The 21,544-nt window shown below is 36.2% G+C and overlaps 1 protein-coding gene across 1 annotated transcript; it reads right to left on the bottom strand.

The window, feature by feature from the left end:
- Window positions 1-407: 407 nt before the first annotated feature.
- On the bottom strand, window positions 408-11,034 carry LOC128990992 (enoyl-CoA hydratase domain-containing protein 3, mitochondrial-like). Its single transcript, XM_054413684.1, has 6 exons — window positions 9,915-11,034; window positions 9,571-9,706; window positions 8,568-8,761; window positions 5,344-5,504; window positions 1,275-1,389; window positions 408-756 (listed from the first exon to the last, which is right to left on the bottom strand). The coding sequence occupies exons 1-6, from the start codon at window positions 10,043-10,045 to the stop codon at window positions 645-647; spliced, it is 849 nt and encodes a 282-aa protein (XP_054269659.1). The 5' UTR covers window positions 10,046-11,034; the 3' UTR covers window positions 408-644.
- Between the last annotated feature and the right edge of the window lie 10,510 nt (window positions 11,035-21,544).

Raw genomic sequence — 21,544 nt, 5'->3', positions numbered from 1 at the left:
TAATGAAATATACATCTAAAATATCATAAATGGGAAGTGGTTTCTATCTGTGTGGCCACAAACTACTGAATCAATTGAGCTAAAAATAAACGCAAAAGTAAATTATGGTAGATAATTATTGGGTTTTAATTTCAGCCATTCATGTCATTCCTTCAGGCTAAGCATTTTAAATGTATGGCATGCAACTTGGCTGTAAATTTTAGGCTATCAGCAAGACACATATGATGACAAAAGTATTTAGTTTGGCTAGCATAAGAAAAGCATTTCTTTGATTACGTTCCTACTGAGATATGTTCAGTACATGAAATGTCAGTTGGTCCAACTTTCTGTAGTGATTCACAATAAAAATTGTACATTAATCAATAATGCAATCGTGTGAATAATGTGGGAACTGTAATAAAACCATATACACCTGTAAAGATTTTTATATTTAAAAATAATGGTTGTCAATATCCTACAAAAAGATGTGAAGTATTGTATTTAAAAAAATTCTTTTCAATATTATGTTAGCATCAAATATCATTCCTTAAATAAATGTGAAAGAAATGAGATACCTAACTTACAGTATATTGAAGGCACAGTCAAAATTCACATGCTATCCTCCCTTAGTGGTAATAATTTTCTCAATATTATAAACATGCAAGTTATTTTACAGATGCATGTTTCCAACTAGGTTTCCTCTTCTCAATAAAACTCTTGATGCCTTCTTGACCATCCTCAAGAGCTATATTGCTGACCATTACATCTTCCCCCATCCTAGTGAAAGATGAAAACAGTTAGTTCCTCAATGTAAACAAAAAGATTAAAATATTTCAAAATAAAAATTCAGTTTACTGTGCAACATCTGCTTGAAGCAATGACATTATTTAAGAATCACAGTTGATTTTTAATGTAGCATTATAAAAGCCTTTAAATAAAAAAAAATTGTGTAGAAAATAAATCAAGGAGCCATTTTACAAACAAATGAAGAGAAAAACATCAATTAAGAAATTTAGAATTTTTGAGTAAAGGGGGATATCAGCTAGCCAACTTTAGAAGAAATACAGGCATGCCATAGAACACTCAGAGGACACATCACACACAATATTTCATTCCCAGGATCCAAATGTAGATAAATATGTCAAATTAGTAGTCAACATTTGAATACATCGATACTATATTAAGAAAAAGTTCTAAAACAGTGAAACTGCATGTGAGTAGGTACTAATGTTATCCAGCCCTTAACAAGTAAAGTAATACACAATTACCTACTCCTATGAAAGACAAATTCCTACCTATAGGCGGTTTGAAGATCGGTTTCAACTTGCTTGTAAAAGAATTTCTTTCCCAATGATATCACTGTCCTACTTTTAGACTCAATGGAATCTGTTATGATCTTTAGTTCCGTTTCTGAAAAGACACATTTAAGATCAGTAAACCTGTGTTACACAGTGCAAAAGATTTATACAGTGATATCAATTGTGTTTTACAGCTACAAATAAGTTCCACTAAACTTAACCCTACAACCTTTCAGTCTAGATTTCTCAAAGAATCTGTAAAAACATTTTATGAAGGTCCACATACAGGCCAGTCAAATTGTACATAAAAAGAGGCTAAAATCGCAAAGCGTGATGTATTGCTGCATTTTTAATATGTTGTTGGGACCCGTTAGGGTAACTCAAAACCAAGTTTGCAGCTTTGAGATCCCTGTGCTCCCTGCGTAATAAGTAAAATATTACAAAATTAATGTATTTTTTTAAGTTTTTGGTTTATAACTTATTAACAGTGCATTTTTCTTAATAGTACTCAAATGTGATAATTAAAGTACATAAAATTTCCAACAATTTAAGCATAGTTTCATTTTTGTGTGTCAAATAGTTTTTGAGCAATGAATTTTCAAATATTATATCTTTTTTCAAGTAATTTCCACAATTTACATTTTTTCTGGGTTGGACCCACAAAAATTGTGTAATACCCATATTATGGCAGAATTCTTAAAACCTGCTTTTGTAGTAAATGTTATTGGCTTTCGTTTTATCACAAAGCCGAGTCTCTACCTCCAATACTTTTCTGAAAACTATACAAATAATAATTTATGAATATCACGATTTTTTCATTGAACGAGCTTAATTGTTTTTACAACATGTGTAAGTTGAGATAAAAAAATGTTACTATGTTTTAGCAAATTTTTTAAAAATATAATATAAATTTGTGTTAAAACAACTTACAGTAAATATTACCACCGCAGAAAATGATCAAATATATCGGTTCCGGCACTAAGCATTACCGTACCACCTATGGTAATAGCTACTTCCTATCAGTAAGTAAAAAAGAAGAATATATGTTAAATTAGTGTTTTATTTCTATTATACTTGTTTTCTTTATGTTAAGTTTTAGATATAGTTTTTGACGCCATTCCATGTACTGATTTATGTACAATATGAAATAAAGACTATTTGATTTGAACACAATTGTTGCATCTACTACTACGGTATATAATTTTTTTGCTGTTTCAAATATTTATATGATGCATTTTAACTACAATAGTACAGGTTCTACATCAATAAGACTCATGCTGACTGCTGATGTACTTTTTCCCGCAGCATCTTTTCCGATTATTTATACACATCCAAGACTGATTTACTTTTTCAACTTCAAATTACCAGAGGTCAAAAACGCCTTCCGTTCAAGTTTATGTAAATGTGTGTGTAGGTCCATCAGCACATGAACTAGAGTAAAACTCATCCGATTTTGATTAAACTAAAAGCAAATGTTATGAACCAGTATGATTGTACTAAAGAGTACGGGGTTTTATGGGATTAAAATAGGTTTCCCCATTCTCACCCTAAAAATTCCTCCGAGGAAGCTGGAGAAAAGTGCCTAATTGCTTTGTATGGTGGCAACACATTCCACAATGAATTCGAAAACCTTCGGTTCCGCCTGTTTGTAAAGGCAGCAGCCCGCGCTAAGGTAAACTTTTCACGCTTGCCCCCCACCCAAGATGCAGCTTCCTTCCACTTATTTCGAGCATACCACCAAGTGCAAAAATGGTTAGGGATTGAAAAGGATCCCACAGAGTGGGGTTGGTCAAATAGCACAGAAGGATTGGTTCCAGTGACAACAACAAGTCCAGCTCCATCCAACCTTCTGAAACTAGTTTCATGCAGATGCAAAAAGGGATGCACGGGCGCTTGCACATGTTGGAAGGCCGGGATAAAGTGTTCACCATTATGTACTCCTTGCTCTGCTAAGAACTGCCAAAATGTCACATTACCATTTATTGAAGAGGATGAAGATGACCCTGACAATAATATTTTTTTTCCGAAGATTTTTAATTAGGAAACATTTCTAATACCTTGCCTTCAGTGTCCAAAAAGCCAAAATATTAATTATAAGAATATTTTGTCATAATTTATCTTTAAATATAACTTTTATCCTTAAATATGTTTTTCCTTATTTCGTTTTTATCACTTAATGGTTGGTTTCATTTTTTAAACTCATTAAATAAAAAAATCGTGATATTCATAAATTATTATTTGTATAGTTTTCAGACAAGTGTTGAAAGTACAGACTTGGCTTTGTGATAAAACGAAAGCCAATAACATTTACTACAAAAGCAGGTTTTAAGAATTCTGCCATAATATGGGTATTACACAATTTTTGTGGGTCCAACCCAGAAAAAATGTAAATTGTGGAAATTACTTGAAAAAAGATATAATATTTGAAAATTCATTGCTCAAAAACTATTTGACACACCAAAATGAAACTATGCTTAATTTTTTGGAAATTTTATGTACTTTAATTATTACATTTGAGTAGTATTAAGAAAAATGCACTGTTAATAAGTTATAAACCAAAAACTTAAAAAAATACATTAATTTTGTAATATTTTACTTATTACGCAGGGAGCACAGGGATCTCGAAGCTGCAAAGCAATACATCACGCTTTGCGATTTTATTGTCCAATTTGACTGGCCTAATAACCCTACCCACGTATCATTTGCAACTATGCTGGGATTCTCTGAGTCAGTGTCTTTCATAACAACTCAGCTTGGCGATAGCCAACTAGTCAGAAACATAATCTGTCCGATAATTGGGTTCACTTATGGTGATAAATTTGATGTCCTAACCGTCCTACATTATATAGTGTAGTATTTTTGTAGTTGAACAACTTTTGATAAAGTGAAGAATTACTTTATCAAGGAGAGAACAATTATGGAGCAAACATCTTAGAAATTTGAAAATATAGGACATATAAACACAATTGCTTTAACCCTTTCAGTGCTAGGCCAATAATTCATATTTTGTAAGACTTTTTTGTTTGCCTTTCAATTCCATTACCTGTTGTTGAATTTTAACTGTCATGTTGTCACTATTCTATTAATTAGGCTAATTTTGAATAATAACACAATAAGAAAATATATAAGAAAGATAAATCCCGGTATTTGTAGTAAACATAAATAAAACTTTTCCTATAATTTTTTATGTTCTGATAGCATTATTTGAAACCGAAATCTCATAAAATCAAAAGACATATAGTTTACAATGTAATATTGAATTTAACCCTGATTTAGTTGGACGAGGTTATCGTAATATAGCCATTTTAGGGAAACTAATGTTTTGCAGCAAAGTCTCAGGAACACATTTAGTACTACTAAAACTGAAAGATTGCATCTAAATAGTCCGTGACTAACTGGTGCTGCTACCTAGTAAGGCATTGAACAACCATCTGCAGCGCCATCTGTTCGCAATCGGTGGCGACAGCTTAAATACAGGTTTTTGACTCCCCAGTCTTCAAGCACAGATAGCCGAGAAGGCTAGGGCGTGTGTCACTTGGCCAGTGGCATTCGTCTGCTCGGGTTCGAATCCCGTCCTGTGTGGCAAATAATTGGTGACCTGTGTGTTTGTAGCGATATACTACAACCACTGGGGCATAGTGAGGTGTTCACAATCCTTGGTTTAGACATACACCTCGAAATCATCGGATTGGGCGAATCTTTTAGCTAAGTGGTTGGTAGTGTATCCTATAAACATGCAGGTCACCAATGGCCGTTTTGATATTTTTTTTAAAAATAACCTTCCTCTCTATATCCCTTAGGGTTTTTTTAAAACAACGATATATCGTTTCATAGCACTGAAAGGGTTAAATCTTGGAGTTGGACGACAAAATAAAAACGGTGATTGGAAAAAACAAAAGAGGGGGAATTGATTAAGCTGAAAAAGTCCCATTTCCCAATAAAAACCATTATTTCTCAAACGGTAGGCCTACACTTCCAGATTGCAAAGTTTGTGACACTGTACTAGTTCAAAGTTTTAGTTAGATTTTCTTGACACATTCCAAGTCTTATGAACTGCAATACTGACCCAAACTCTCCTGTGGTACGACCTTGCTCACAAGACCAGCTTGATAAGCCTCCTCCGCTGTGATTGGGAGCCCTGTCAGCAACATGCGTAACGCCATCTTGCGACTGACACTACGAGCCACTGGGATACCAGGAGTCGAGCAGAATAATCCAAAACTAGCTCTAAACAGAAAATTAATCATTAGAAACAGAAAGTAAGATTTTGAGTCTAGGCTAAAGGTTTCAGTTTTAGCTCCAGCCAATGCTCCTATTCTTATAAAATGATTTTCCATCTGATAAATATCAAGTGGGGGAAAAACTAAGATAGGAAAATAGACTGGATTATTTTGTTGTAGGCTCACCCTGGAGTAGAGGAGCTGGCAGATGGCAATGTCAAACTGAGCTTCAGCTGCAGGCAGTCTGTCTACCACAGGCACGGGACATGACACTGACTACGCTAACATCATCTGAGAACACCACTCATACTAACCCTGGTGTAGAGAAGGAACTGTGAGGTGTGCAGATGGCAATGTCAAACTGAGCTTCAGCTGCAGGCAGTCTGTCTACCACAGGCACGGGACATGACACTGACTACGCTAACATCATCTGAGAACACCACTCATACTAACCCTGGTGTAGAGAAGGAACTGTGAGGTGTGCAGATGGCAATGTCACACTGAGCAACCAGCTGACACCCAGCTGCTGCGGCCAGTCCGTCTCCCACAGCCACCACAGGCACGGGACATGACACTATGTCTAACATCAGCTGAGAACACCACTCATACTAACCCTGGTGTAGAGAAGGAGCTGTGAGGTGTGCAGATGGCAATGTCACACTGAGCAACCAGCTGACACCCAGCTGCTGCGGCCCGTCCGTCTACCACAGGCACGGGACATGACACTATGTCTAACATCAGCTGAGAACACCACTCATACTAACCCTGGTGTAGAGAAGGAACTGTGAGGTGTGCAGATGGCAATGTCACACTGAGCTACCAGCTGACACCCAGCTGCTGCGGCCCGTCCGTCTACCACAGGCACGGGACATGACACTATGTCTAACATCAGCTGAGAACACCACTCATACTAACCCTGGTGTAGAGAAGGAACTGTGAGGTGTGCAGATGGCAATGTCACACTGAGCTACCAGCTGACACCCAGCTGTTGCGGCCCGTCCGTCTACCACAGGCACGGGACATGACACTATGTCTAACATCAGCTGAGAACACCACTCATACTAACCCTGGTGTAGAGAAGGAACTGTGAGGTGTGCAGATGGCAATGTCACACTGAGCTACCAGCTGACACCCAGCTGCTGCGGCCCGTCCGTCTACCACAGCCACCACAGGCACGGGACATGACACTATGTCTAACATCAGCTGAGAACACCACTCATACTAACCCTGGTGTAGAGAAGGAACTGTGATGGGTGCAGATGGCAATGTCACACTGAGCTACCAGCTGACACCCAGCTGCTGCGGCCCGTCCGTCTACCACAGCCACCACAGGCACGGGACATGACACTATGTCTAACATCAGCTGAGAACACCACTCATACTAACCCTGGTGTAGAGAAGGAACTGTGATGGGTGCAGATGGCAATGTCACACTGAGCTACCAGCTGACGCCCAGCTGCTGCGGCCCGTCCGTCTACCACAGCCACCACAGGCACGGGACATGACACTATGTCTAACATCAGCTGAGAACACCACTCATACTAACCCTGGTGTAGAGAAGGAACTGTGATGGGTGCAGATGGCAATGTCACACTGAGCTACCAGCTGACGCCCAGCTGCTGCGGCCCGTCCGTCTACCACAGCCACCACAGGCACGGGACATGACACTATGTCTAACATCAGCTGAGAACACCACTCATACTAACCCTGGTGTAGAGAAGGAACTGTGATGGGTGCAGATGGCAATGTCACACTGAGCTACCAGCTGACGCCCAGCTGCTGCGGCCCGTCCGTCTACCACAGCCACCACAGGCACGGGACATGACACTATGTCTAACATCAGCTGAGAACACCACTCATACTAACCCTGGTGTAGAGAAGGAGCTGTGAGGTGTGCAGATGGAAATGTCACACTGAGACCCAGCTGCTGCGGCCCGTCCGTCTACCACAGCCACAACACGGGACATGACACTATGTCTAACATCAGCTGAGAACACCACTCATACTAACCCTGGTGTAGAGAAGGAACTGTGATGGGTGCAGATGGCAATGTCACACTGAGCTACCAGCTGACGCCCAGCTGCTGCGGCCCGTCCGTCTACCACAGCCACAACACGGGACATGACACTATGTCTAACATCAGCTGAGAACACCACTCATACTAACCCTGGTGTAGAGAAGGAGCTGTGAGGTGTGCAGATGGAAATGTCACACTGAGACCCAGCTGCTGCGGCCCGTCCGTCTACCACAGCCACAACACGGGACATGACACTATGTCTAACATCAGCTGAGAACACCACTCATACTAACCCTGGTGTAGAGAAGGAACTGTGATGGGTGCAGATGGCAATGTCACACTGAGCTACCAGCTGACGCCCAGCTGCTGCGGCCCGTCCGTCTACCACAGCCACCACAGGCACGGGACATGACACTATGTCTAACATCAGCTGAGAACACCACTCATACTAACCCTGGTGTAGAGAAGGAGCTGTGAGGTGTGCAGATGGAAATGTCACACTGAGACCCAGCTGCTGCGGCCCGTCCGTCTACCACAGCCACCACAGGCACGGGACATGACACTATGTCTAACATCAGCTGAGAACACCACTCATACTAACCCTGGTGTAGAGAAGGAGCTGTGAGGTGTGCAGATGTAAATGTCACACTGAGACCCAGCTGCTGCGGCCCGTCCGTCTACCACAGCCACCACAGGCACGGGACATGACACTATGTCTAACATCAGCTGAGAACACCACTCATACTAACCCTGGTGTAGAGAAGGAGCTGTGAGGTGTGCAGATGGAAATGTCACACTGAGACCCAGCTGCTGCGGCCCGTCCGTCTACCACAGCCACCACAGGCACGGGACATGACACTATGTCTAACATCAGCTGAGAACACCACTCATACTAACCCTGGTGTAGAGAAGGAGCTGTGAGGTGTGCAGATGGCAATGTCACACTGAGCTACCAGCTGACACCCAGCTGCTGCGGCCCGTCCGTCTACCACAGCCACAACACGGGACATGACACTATGTCTAACATCAGCTGAGAACACCACTCATACTAACCCTGGTGTAGAGAAGGAACTGTGAGGTGTGCAGATGGCAATGTCACACTGAGCTACCAGCTGACACCCAGCTGCTGCGGCCAGTCCGTCTACCACAGCCACCACAGGCACGGGACATGACACTATGTCCAACATCAGCTGAGAACATTGTGAGAACACTAGCCTCTGGTGCTGCTGTTGTGTGGAGTTGAGGTCCTGAGGCACATGTCAACAGATTTTGAATATTAAAAATATAGGATGTTTCTCTGGATGTATTTGTTTATTCCAGGTGACAATTGAACATCAAAACTAACTTTTAAACTTTAATCAATGGTAAATCATGAGTTGCTCAATAGGTCTTTTTATGTCTATCAAATTTCTTCTGGCTGTGCCAAAGTTTTAAAGTATAATTTTTCCACGATTACAGTACAGTGCTTGTATTGAGTTCTAAGGAAAAGAATAAATAAACAATCCTAACGTTTACTCTACTGTTATTATGTTTGCAATTATTTTGTCAATAAATTTTAATTCCACCCACTTTATACAACTAATATAGCATATTTACAAGTTAAAGTAGTAGGTCCAGCACGTAGATTCTATAGAAGTTATTATTATTACTTTTTAAAATAACACAAACTAGTTTCTATTGCAACAAAATTGTGAAAAATAGAAGCAACTGCTGTGGTGGTTTATTTTGATCGTAGCGTAGCCTATATCTGCATAATTTAGTTTTGGAATAAAAATGTGATATTGAAATAGTTTTATTTACCACCATTTTATACTGTGATTATTAATTAATAATTATTCTATATTCTTGTGCTGTTGTGCTATTATTAAGCATCATACAAATTCATAGGTTTATTTTTACAACCTATGGAAAAGTCTCTTTATGTTCTTGTTTGTATTGAATAAATGTTGCTTTTCTATACCTTTAAGTAAATAAGAAGCTAATTAAAATTATTTCATTTGTCAAAATGTAAACGCAGGAGTATCATGGATTGATCTACACTCTACCCACTACCTACAAATTCTTTGAGGTTATGACCAGAGCAGAAAACAGGTCCTTCAGCTCTGATTACAATGCACCTTAGTTTGATGTCTTCCACATCTGTTGTCACATGGCCGATGAGCTCGTTGATGGTGGAGAGAGACAAGGCATTCCTGTGAAAGCAAATTATGTCATTAAGGTTTAAACTCGATTAAGTTAAAATTTATGGAATGTAAACCAAATGTATAATCTTTAATGTAATTACTTGGACCTATTCATGAGTTTGTTTATAGACAGTGCCCTTGCATTAGAGGAGGCTATGATTTAAGTGGTATGCTTATAGAATATGTCTGAATGTGATTGAAACTAAAATAAGCTTACCGTGATTTGGGGTTGCTTAATGTAATCGTCCTGACTCCACGCTCTTCAATCATTTTAGTGGTCACAGCACTTGCGGAAGTTGAATAGGAGGCAAGAGAAACTATTTGTTTGAAACATTTCCTCACCAACATTGCAAACTGTACTTTAACAGAGGGGAGCTGCAGTTAAACGTTGAATACTCTGTAACATGTCAAAGCCACATTTAATGCAGTTTAGTATAACAATCTTGAATGCCAACAATACCACACTACTTCAATTTAGCATTTCTCAGCATCGCACATCCACTGACACTGACACACACGTTCTTCTTGATGATACCACTATTTACCCCTCCCTAGATGTAAAGTTCCTTGGTTTAATTTTTGACGAGAACCTCAAATTTCACAAGCATATCGATCACGTTTCAAACACGATCTGTAGGGATTTTCATGCTCCGCACTCTTAAACATACCGTTTTGTCTGAGGTTATCTTGACAGCCTACTATGGCCTTGTTTATCCTTATCTGACATATGCTGTACCTGTCTGGGGGTTTGAAAGCCAAAGGACTCAGTTTATATTCAAGCTCCAAAAAAGGCTCTCCAAACTTTTTTTCCCTTCACCGTCGTCAATCCTGCAAAGACGTTTTCAGATCACATAAAGTTCTAACTTTCCCTTCCATTTACATTTTAGAAACATAAGCTTATCATTTATTAAGAAAAACCAATCATCATATAGCTCTCCAAAGTATCCATAGTTAAATCCTCTCCGCAACAATTTCAATCTTTTCACAACACTCATTCAACCACTTTCTTTCAGAAAAACATCCACTTCAATGCAGTAAAACTTTTTAATGAACTTCCTCTCCCTTTGAAAGTCGAACAGGAAATCGGAAAATTCAGGAAATGTGTTAAGTCCATCTTGATAACTTAAATAAGGTTTGCTTGTTTGCTACAGCGTCCGGGAATTTGCTGGTAGTCTTTAACTTATTAAACATCACAAAGGGTTGTGTGACACAACCAAACAATTTGTAGGCTATAGGCCTACATGTATTTAGTAGTTAATAATTTCATAATAAATGAAATTTCTTGACTTGGCCAATGCAATGTGTATTGTTAATCTGGCTTAGCCTAATAAAGGACTTTGACTTTCACTTTGACTTTGTAGTAGTAGGCCCTAAATTTGGGGCCAACTATACATCTACACTCAATGGTAAGCGTGTAATCTCAAAAGTACACTTTTTTCAGGGTACCTGAAGAAAAAAACAGGATAGCATAAGAAAATAATATTGCAAAGTGAATTTTAAGCTAAAAACCTGTTCCATTCTGTAACAAAACTAAGTTAAAGCTCATAAATAAGTTATTAAGTTAGGCTATAATTATTATAGGTTAATAACAATCATGACTTCAAATATTAAGGTAATATGTAAAATACATGTTATGTTATTATATATGTAGTACCGGTATTTGTTTTAACTTCAATAAAAGATCATTTAGGCCTATTAATAAATCATTATCCGTCGCAGGCGATTACTGATTACCCCGCAGCGCGCTGTATACCTATTTGTCGGAGTACATGTGGCAGCTAGCGGCAGCGACACATTCAACTAAATCCTTGCCGACATCGCTGCCTTCACGGAGGCAGAATTCAAAAGCCCCCCGCTAATCATATAATCATGTCAAATTTGGAGTTAAGTATGTTCTTTCCAATTATGTTATTATTTTTGGTCTCCAGAAAAAAAATACCTGAAAATGCAATACAGTACAATGATAGTAGGCCTACTTTAAAAACACAGTCGACCTAATTTGTGTCTTAAACATTGAATCTGAATAGACTGTAACCCCACAAGAGAAAATTATAAATTTAAGAATAGGCTAGTTTAACTTTAGGAAAACTGTAAAATGATGCACACACAACAAGAAAACAAGGGACTGACTATTTTGTTGACCCGGGTCAACAAATTCAATATATTTAGAAAAAAAAACCACTTGGAATGTAGATATTTACATGAAACCTGGAAAGAAGGTATATCTACATGTATTCTACACGTATGTAACATTTGGTAACGATAAAAATTATTTACCTATTTTATTAACTAAAAACTGCCCAAATAGTTGATTTTTTTTTTGTTGACCCGGGTCAATCGTCTATAAAAAAGGTACCTGTTAATAAAATAGGTAAATATTTTTATCGTTACCAAATTTTACATACATGTAGAATACGTGTAGATATACCTTCGTTCCAAGTTTCATGTATATAAATGTAGTTTAATTCTAAGTAGGCCTACCTTTTTTAGGCAATTGACCCGGGTCAACAAATAAAATGAGCTATTTTGGGCGGTTTTTAGTTAATAAAATAGATCAATATTTTTTTATCGTTACCAAATTTTACATACAAGTAGAATACATGTTTATATACCTTCGTTCCAAGTTTCATGTAAATATCTACATTCCAAGTGGTTTTTTTTTCTTAATATATTGAATTTGTTGACCCGGGTCAACAAAATAGGGAGTCCCAAAACAATAGCCCTAACTATTTATTATCAAAATAGCCTACAAAGTTTAAAGTTGGTTTCAGTAATTATCAGAAGAATTACTTTGTTTATTTTTACTAACTTATTATTTAAGTTGACATTTTGTTGATTTGAAAAGTAAGTACCTGTTATTAATATTTTGAACCTGTAATAAGGGACTCTCGGACTCTGCTTGAATACCAAACACCAATTTCACTAAATAGCCTACCAGAATTAAACTGTGTGCAGCATTAAACTTATGTATCAGTAATCACTAATCAAATCAGTATCAAAAACACCACACCACCACGGCCCCCTTTAACTACAGGCCGCGGCCAGCGAGAATTGGCAACGTCGCACTGAGCATTAACTCCCGGCCATTTCACCATTACGGTAGTACGAAACTAGTGGTCGTGGTTTAAATATACTGCATTTTTACACCCTTACAATTGAGATAAAATTTTGAAATTTTGTACAGAGCTAGGGAATAAACCCTTCATGCCAATGGTATGGTTTTGAAAATTAAAATTTTATTTGGTAGTACATATATATATTTTTAAAATTAACACAATAGAAAATTTTTGGAATAGTGAAGTGAAAAAGTTAGTCGCCTACTAAAATTTTTGTTTGTTGGTCAGAGAAGTTTCGTCTGTGAGAGAGTTGTAGATAATTAAATATACTTTAATTTTTGTATTTAACTTTTCTTTCTATCATGCTTAGTTTTGTTAAAATTTTGGGTTGAACAGAGTGACCAAATCTCAGTTTTATGGCACGGCGCGGCGAGTAGCGCTGCTCGCAACTGTATTGTAGTATCGCATAGCTAATAATTAATTAATGTAGGCCAACTGAATTATTTCAAGCATTTTAATATGCCTTTTGGTTATCCACAAGAATATTACTTTTGTATCAAATACTGCACGACTTAATGTCTTCATAATTAAATACCGTAGCCTAAAACAAAAATGCCTTTTCCTTTTAGTTTTAATAATTTTGCTGTAGTTTATTATGAATTTTAAGTAAGTGTTTTATTTACACGTTATTATGTAGTATTATGAGAAATAAACCATTATAATAACTAATCCATTGATAATATTCTTGCAACAGACAATCGGAAGTTGGGGCTACCGAAAACTTTTAATTTAGCGCTCATCAACCAATAGTGGCGTGGCGACCACCATCTTCATTGAATTAGGTGGAATTAGCGAATAACTAAAATTAGCGACAACCTGTACCTATAATTAGCGTGCAGTTGTTCTTCTGTGTTGGCTGGTTTTTAGTGACTAGTGGTTTTTATGTCAGATATCGATATTTTAGAAATAGCTGAAACTGTTTGAATTTTTGGAATAAATAATTTGAAGGAAATAGTATCAAAAATTATTTTGAGAATGAGCAATATTTTTTAAATATCTACACGAAAGTAAAAAAGACCAAAATAATAGCCAATGTAACCATTGAAAAATGTCAATCCTTTCTTGAATAAAATAACTTTATTTATTGCTTTTGCTAATTTTTACTTTGTATAGTAAACGTCATCATTCCAATGATAAAACAATAGCTTACACAGAAGCTGTAACTAAATAACATTGCAGATAGGATTTACATTTTAAGTGTTTAACAATTAATAAATCATATAGAGTAAATACGTAGAAGAGACGGAAGAAAACTACAATCATGCGCCTACTTATACGTTCAATCATGTTCAATGTACCGTAAAAGGTTTTAATAAATATTGTATTACATTCTTGCATTGACACGAAAGCCTCACATAATTATTTACTCCTTTTCCTACACATCAGTGTTAACAGATATAAAACATCTAAATTAATAGATAATTCGCGTGCTTGTTCCAATCCTCCGCGGCGCGAGCGCGAGCGTTCACTGGTGTTGTGGTGAAGCGTAGCTTAGCCATCCAGCCATCCGATGCGGTGTTGCCACTTCGAACGCCGCGGCCTGTAGTTAAAGGAGGCCGTGACACCACACAAGTCCACCGTCGTGAAGTTAGCGGCTCTTTTCATCGGCGCTTTTTCGGTTTGTAATAGATGTGGGTTGGTACTCCTGCGGACGCCACAAATGTGTTTTGCAGGGATGTCGGAAACACAATTAAATGACAATACGGTGCGAAATGATGTTTTTATATTTATATAATGTCAATTATACATTGATAAAACGTGTATAAAAGTTAAAACTAATTAATTGACGTATTTTAAAAGGCATATTTGAGACCGTAGTGTACATTATACGTAGCTATGGCTTAACATAACGCGATCAATTAAAACTCCGAACATAAAAAGTGCATAATCTTTTTTCCCAAGCCCATCACATCAACTTTGAGCTATTCTAATGGTAATATACCGTGTGTAGAATACTCAGTATAAATATGATTGAGGCAGTCCAGTGAATTACGAAGCTATAGGCAAAATGTATATGGTTGATAGTAACTCGTATCAGGAAAAAGTGCACAATCTTTTTCCTAAGCCCATCACATCAACTTTGAGGTATTCTAATGGTAATGTACAATGTGTAGAATACTCAGTAAAAATATGATTGAGGCAGTCCAGTGAATTACGAAGCTATAAGGCAAAATCTATATGGTTGATAGGAATTTGCGTCAGGAAAAGTGCACAATCATTTTCCTAAGCCCATCACATCAACTTTGAGGTATTCTAATGGTAATATACAATGTTTAGAATAATCGGTATGAGTATAATTGCGGCAGTCCAGTAAATTACAAAGTTATATGGCAAAATCTATATGGTTGATAGGAATTTGCGTCAGGAAAAGTGCACAATCTTTTTCCTAAGCCCATCACATCAACTTTGAGGTATTATAATGGTAATACACAATGTGTAGAATAATCAGTATGAGTATGATTGCGGCAGTCCAGTAAATTACGAAGTTATATGGCAAAATGTATATGGTTGATAGGAACTCGCATCAGGAAAAGTGCACAATCTTTTTCCTAAGCCCATCACATCAACTTTGAGGTATTCTAATGGTAATATACAATGTGTAGAGTAATCAGTATGAATATGATTGCGGCAGTCCAGTAAATTACGAAGTTATATGGCAAAATGTATATGGTTGATAGGAACTCGCATCAGGAAAAGTGCACAATCTTTTTCCTGAGCCCATCACATCAACTTTGAGGTATTCTAATGGTAATATACATTGTGTAGAATACTCAGTATAAATATGATTGCGGCAGTCCTGTAAATTACGAAGTTATTTGGCAAAATGTATATGGTTGATAGGAACTCGCATCAGGAAAAGTGCACAATCTTTTTCCTGAGCCCATCACATCAACTTTGAGGTATTCTAATGGTAATATACAATGTGTAGAATACTCAGTATAAATATGATTGCGGCAGTCCTGTAAATTACGAAGTTATATGGCAAAATGTATATGGTTGATAGGAACTCGCATCAGGAAAAGTGCACAATCTTTTTCCTGAGACCATCACATCAACTTTGAGGTATTATAATGGTAATATACAATGTGTAGAATAATCAGTATGAGTATGATTGTGGCAGTCCAGTATATTACGAAGTTATATGGCAAAATGTATATGGTTGATAGGAACTCGCATCAGGAAAAGTGCACAATCTTTTTCCTCAGCCCATCACATCAACTTTGAGGTATTTTAATGGTAATATACAATGTGTAGAATACTCAGTATAAATATGATTGAGGCAGTCCAGTGAATTACGAAGTTATATGGCAAAATCTATATGGTTGATAGGAACTCGCATCAGGAAAAGTGCACAATCTTTTTCCTAAGCCCATCACATCAACTTTGAGGTATTCTAATAGTAATATACAATGTGTAGAATAATCAGTATGAGTATGATTGCGGCAGTCCAGTAAATTACGAAGCTATAAGGCAAAATCTATATGGTTGATAGGAATTTGCGTCAGGAAAAGTGCACAATCTTTTTCCTAAGCCCATCACATCAACTTTGAGGTATTCTAATGGTAATATACAATGTTTAGAATAATCAGTATGAGTATGATTGTGGCAGTCCAGTGAATTACGAAGTTATATGGCAAAATGTATGTGGTTGATAGGAACTCGCATCAGGAAAAGTGCACAATCTTTTTCCTAAGCCCATCACATCATTGAGGTATTCTAATGGTAATATACAATGTTTAGAATAATCAGTATGAGTATGAATGCGGCGGTCTAGTAAATTACGAAGTTATACGGCAAAATGTATAGGGTTGATAGGAATTTGCGTCAGGAAAAGTGCACAACATTTTTCCTAAGCCCATCACATCAACTTTGAGGTATTCTAATGGTAATATACAATGTGTAGAATAGTCAGTATAAATATGATTAAGGCAGTCCAGTAAATTACGAAGCTATAAGGCAAAATCTATATGGTTGATAGGAGTTAGCGTCAGGAAAAGTGCACAATCTTTCTTTCCTAAGCCCATCACATCAATTTTGAGGTATCCTAATGGTAATATACAATGTGTAGAATAATCAGTATGAGTATGATTGTGGCAGTCCCCTAAACTACGAAGTTATATGGCAAAATGTATATGGTTGATAGGAACTTGCAACAAATAAGAATGCATTATATTTGTTCTATGCACATCACAACAACTTTGAGCTGTTCCAATTGTAAAATACATAGTAGTATATACTTACATACATTATACATTTTCAATGAAATGGCGACCATACAAAGTAGGTATTTTAAGCCAAGTATGAATGGAGATGAGTGTAGGATGAGTGGCGCGATCTTGTAGTCTTGTTAGTAACTATAATATTTATGAATATGATTGAGGCAATCAAGTCAATTATCTGTGGAGAAATATGAGGGATAATCTGAGGAGAGGTAACCTTAACGAAAGGGAAACAAAATGAAACTGCTTTTTCAAAAAGATAAAAATTATAATAAGCTGTTTTATTTACTTTATAAACATATCGTGTATGAAAATAATCTATTTACACAACCTTAAACTATAAACGTAAGCAAAACATGTTGGAAAACATGTAGATAAAAAAACAACTAACTAGAATAATATATAATTTGTTCTATTATACTGTAATGTTTTACCGAAACTCTGATACATGACTCCTGTGGATCAAATAATTTTATTTGTAGTTTTAGATTTTAGTCTAGGTGTCCGAATTTATTGTGCCGATTAGCTTATAGACTTTTCATCCTATTGTAAAACGATTTTTTATGTTTATTTCAAGACGTTAGTGTCACTGTACGCTTAAGTCGACAATGTATTACTTTATTTTTCTGTGTGAGTTTTATGAGTAGCGCTTTACTGTTCCACTGTATTACAATAGTTAGATAATTTTATTTGCTCTTTAATTTTATATCAATGTTTTAAGTAGTATAACTGAAGTAACAAGATACCCCAGCCACAGAAAACCAGCGGAATAAGTGAATTTCTATTTGCTCGATTGGATTTTCATCAAAATATCTCCTTAAATAGTCATGTTTATTCCAGAGTTAAATAATAAGCTAAGTTTAATGAGTTATCACGCGTGTTGCTACAACGAAGGGTATTTTTTTGTAAAATGTTAATAGATTATTACTAAATAAATTTATTTGCCAAATTTTATATAAATGTGTTCATAAACAAGCAAACTGCAACGGTATAATTATTCTATGTAGGTAATGTATAACATGGAAATTTAAATTTTGCATTTTTTTGGAAATGTTTTTCTTTAACTTTAAGCCTTAGCAACTATTCAACATAATAAATGATTTGGTTATAAGACATTAAAAAGGGTTGAAAAGAATTTTATATAAAATTTTTATTGCTTAAAAATTTAATAGATAAGTTATATAATATAATAAAGACGATTCTTTTTTTTTAATCTGTCAAATCAGTGGAGACAGATATCGAAGTTTAAATAAATTTCAACTGTACACACCATAACCGGCCTTGGATGGTGCAAACAAAAAATTGATGATAAAATAATTCCCCCTTTTATTTTTTTATAATTAACATAAATATTGTAAAATGTTAATACTTTTAAATTATTCTGTATTTTATACCCAATGTGTGGGCATTGTACCTAAGGCCGGCTCTGATGAACACACAACTAACACAAAAGGAGACTAAAATATTCAAGAAAAACCAATACCTAATACTATGAACACTGTATTGGACAGGAAATGTTCTTTGGAGTTTTACGACTGACATAAACAGGTCATAAAATCTACTAACTGAACAAGCTAACAAACCTTATACTAGTGGAAGATCTCAATAAATTACTGGAAAACAGTTAATAACAGCATTACGTTGAAAATTGCACTATAACGAGTAAATAATAACGAGTAATGGGGTTTAATGAATACAGTTTTCGGAAAAAGGACATTTGTGCTTATACTGATTATTGATTATTCCATAGCCATTATAATTGATCTAATGCACACACAAAACAATAATAGGTAAATGCATCTGATGTACAAACAGAACTACATAGAAAGTTACCAAATTACAGTGATAAAGTAAAAAGTTCAAGATTCGTTATAATGAAGATTTTGAAGAAATATTTACGTAAACAAACTGAATAATAATAACAAATGCCCTTATGATTTTGACTGTATAGTTCGGCCGCTTAGAAAACGACTTGCGCGCTAATGCTAAACTAATGCTGGAGGAGGTCGCTTTCTAAGCGGCCGAACTATAGTAGCAAATTTAACACAGCTAGAATGTAGGAGGATTAAATTTTAGGAGGATAGAGGAAAAGCTCTAGTTTTGTTGAAGCCAGCCCGACCGCGCGCCGATCCGTATTGTGTGTGTGTGGGGGGGGGATTTTTAGATACCTGCATTACAATATAACATTTTTAAGGCAACCGTACACGCCAACCAATTAGGACCGTTAGAATGTCATTTTAGAGATTAAGTTACTGAAATAGCAGTGAAGTATTTAAAAGATTTATATAGGTCTACATAAATCACGCAAACAAAATTAATAACTCATATTATGGAATCGGAATATTAGAAACCTACATAAGAGGAAGAATGTATTAATGAACGAATAATATGTACTAAGATGGCCAGTTAATATGGTTTTAAAAAGGATTCATGTTTTTTGTCCTACTACTATCCATAAATCCCACATGAGAAAAATACAAGTCACACCCCCATAAACCATATACTTAAAATGTTTGTCATTACGAGAAACCTTGCGCAAAACTATCCATTATGCCATAAATTGCCCTTTAAGGTCGCAATTCCTTTCTAAAGGGAACACTTATATACCTAATGTTAAAAATACCTCAGCTGTACTTATTTGTTTGTTAATATTTTAATTTATTACCTTATTAAATTTAGGTGTTATTATTTGTTTGTATTACTGTATTATGTTTTGCTAATTTCTGTTTAACTTAACCAACCAATATTTTTATTAATACTTATGAAGTCAAACGGGGTGAAGCCCGTGTGTAACAGCTAGTTGTGTTAATATAGATTGTGTGGTTCATAATCATATACTCAAATCATAAAAAAGTAGAAGTACCTACTTGAAAATATTTGCATAAAAACAAATCAAATAACTATACAATTATGATAGGGTCTTCTACGTATGCACTGTGGCGTCAGAGGATGCGATAGCAGAAAGATTTCGCTTTTTAGTAAAAGCACAGAAAACATTCTACGCAAAAGTTTCCCAATCTCATCCATGTTTATTATAGGTAGCTACGGTTTTTGCCACTCGAGTGTTCTACCGTTGACTTTAAATCCTTAACGGTTCTACCATAAGCTTCACCGCTATTAGGTACTAGGCTTCACCGCAACATGTATATATCCCTATTCGCATGCCCTCTCCTTAATGTTTAATCCTCCTAGGCTAGACTCTTAAGAAACCTCGACATTTTGATCACTTCAGATAAGAATCTTCATCACCCCCAGAGAAACGCTACAAACATGTTTTGGTAATATTCCCATGCTTCCCACGTTATTTAAAAATGTGCAATTTGAACTAAATTGCTATATACTGTATATATAAAAATAAAGGGCGATGTAGAGCGCTGATAAATGGATACAATTTATATAATAGCAACTGCCGGTTTTGTTTAGTAGATTTGTACATTTTGTGTATTTTATTTATATTTGTTTCTATCACATACTAGAAGAGATTGTAATTAAAAACGTAGTACAGTTATTTTATTACGTATTGCTAAAATGCCGTAATGCCGTATTGCTGTACCGTAAAATACTGTACTCTTCACCTTCAGCACCCGCTCGTCCTGAAACCACCCCCTCCCCTCCACCGATAACTGATCACACAAACCAAAGGTGATGATGACTCTCCTACTAATTGGTATTATAGTACCTTTTACAATAAGGTTTCTATACACCTAGAAACTATCATGTAAGATTTATTAATTGGTAAGATTGTCGCTAGATGTACAGAAAAAACTTACTGTACATGCTTGTTGGTACTAGTGTATTGTCTTTTCTATTCTACACATTGTATATTACCATTAGAATACCTCAAAGTTGATGTGATGGACTTAGGAAAAAGATTGTGCACTTTTCCTGACGCAAATTCCTATCAACCATATAGATTTTGCCTTATAGCTTCGTAATTCACTAGACTGCCTCAATAATATTTATACTGAGTATTCTACACATTGTATATTAGCATTAGAATACCTCAAAGTTGATGTGATGGGCTTAGGAAAAAGATTGTGCACTTTTCCTGATGCGAGTTCCTATCAACCATATACATTTTGCCATATAACTTCGTAATTCACTGGACTGCCACAATCATACTCATACTGATTATTCTAAACATTGTATATTACCATTAGAATACCTCAAAGTTGATGTGATGGGCTTAGGAAAAAGATTGTGCACTTTTCCTGACGCAAATTCCTATCAACCATATAGATTTTGCCTTATAGCTTCGTAATTTACTGGACTGCCGCAATCATACTCATACTGATTATTCTACACATTGTATATTACTATTAGAATACCTCAAAGTTGATGTGATGGGCTTAGGAAAAAGATTGTTTACTTTTCCTGATGCGAGTTCCTATCAACCATATAGATTTTGCCATATAACTTCGTAATTCACTGGACTGCCTCAATCATATTTATACTGAGTATTCTACACATTGTATATTACCATTAAAATACCTCAAAGTTGATGTGATGGG

Source organism: Macrosteles quadrilineatus, unplaced genomic scaffold (assembly GCF_028750875.1).
Source record: "Macrosteles quadrilineatus isolate MER2022 unplaced genomic scaffold, UCM_ALF_1.0 Scaffold_3__2_contigs__length_128488019, whole genome shotgun sequence".
NCBI classification, from domain to species: Eukaryota; Metazoa; Arthropoda; class Insecta; order Hemiptera; family Cicadellidae; genus Macrosteles; species Macrosteles quadrilineatus.
This window is presented reverse-complemented; position numbering and strand designations above follow the sequence as displayed.

What these genes read in the sequence shown, in the direction of transcription:
- LOC128990992 (XM_054413684.1), bottom strand. Translation starts at nt 10,045, where the DNA reads ATGTTGGTGAGGAAATGTTTCAAACAAATAGTTTCTCTTGCCTCCTAT. An exon ending in TTAAGCAACCCCAAATCACG is followed by an intron (nt 9,707 to 9,914) that starts GTAAGCTTATTT and finishes TTGCTTTCACAG; the next exon opens with GAATGCCTTGTCTCTCTCCA. An exon ending in AGTTCCTTCTCTACACCAGG is followed by an intron (nt 5,505 to 8,567) that starts GTTAGTATGAGT and finishes TTTTCTGTTTAG; the next exon opens with AGCTAGTTTTGGATTATTCT.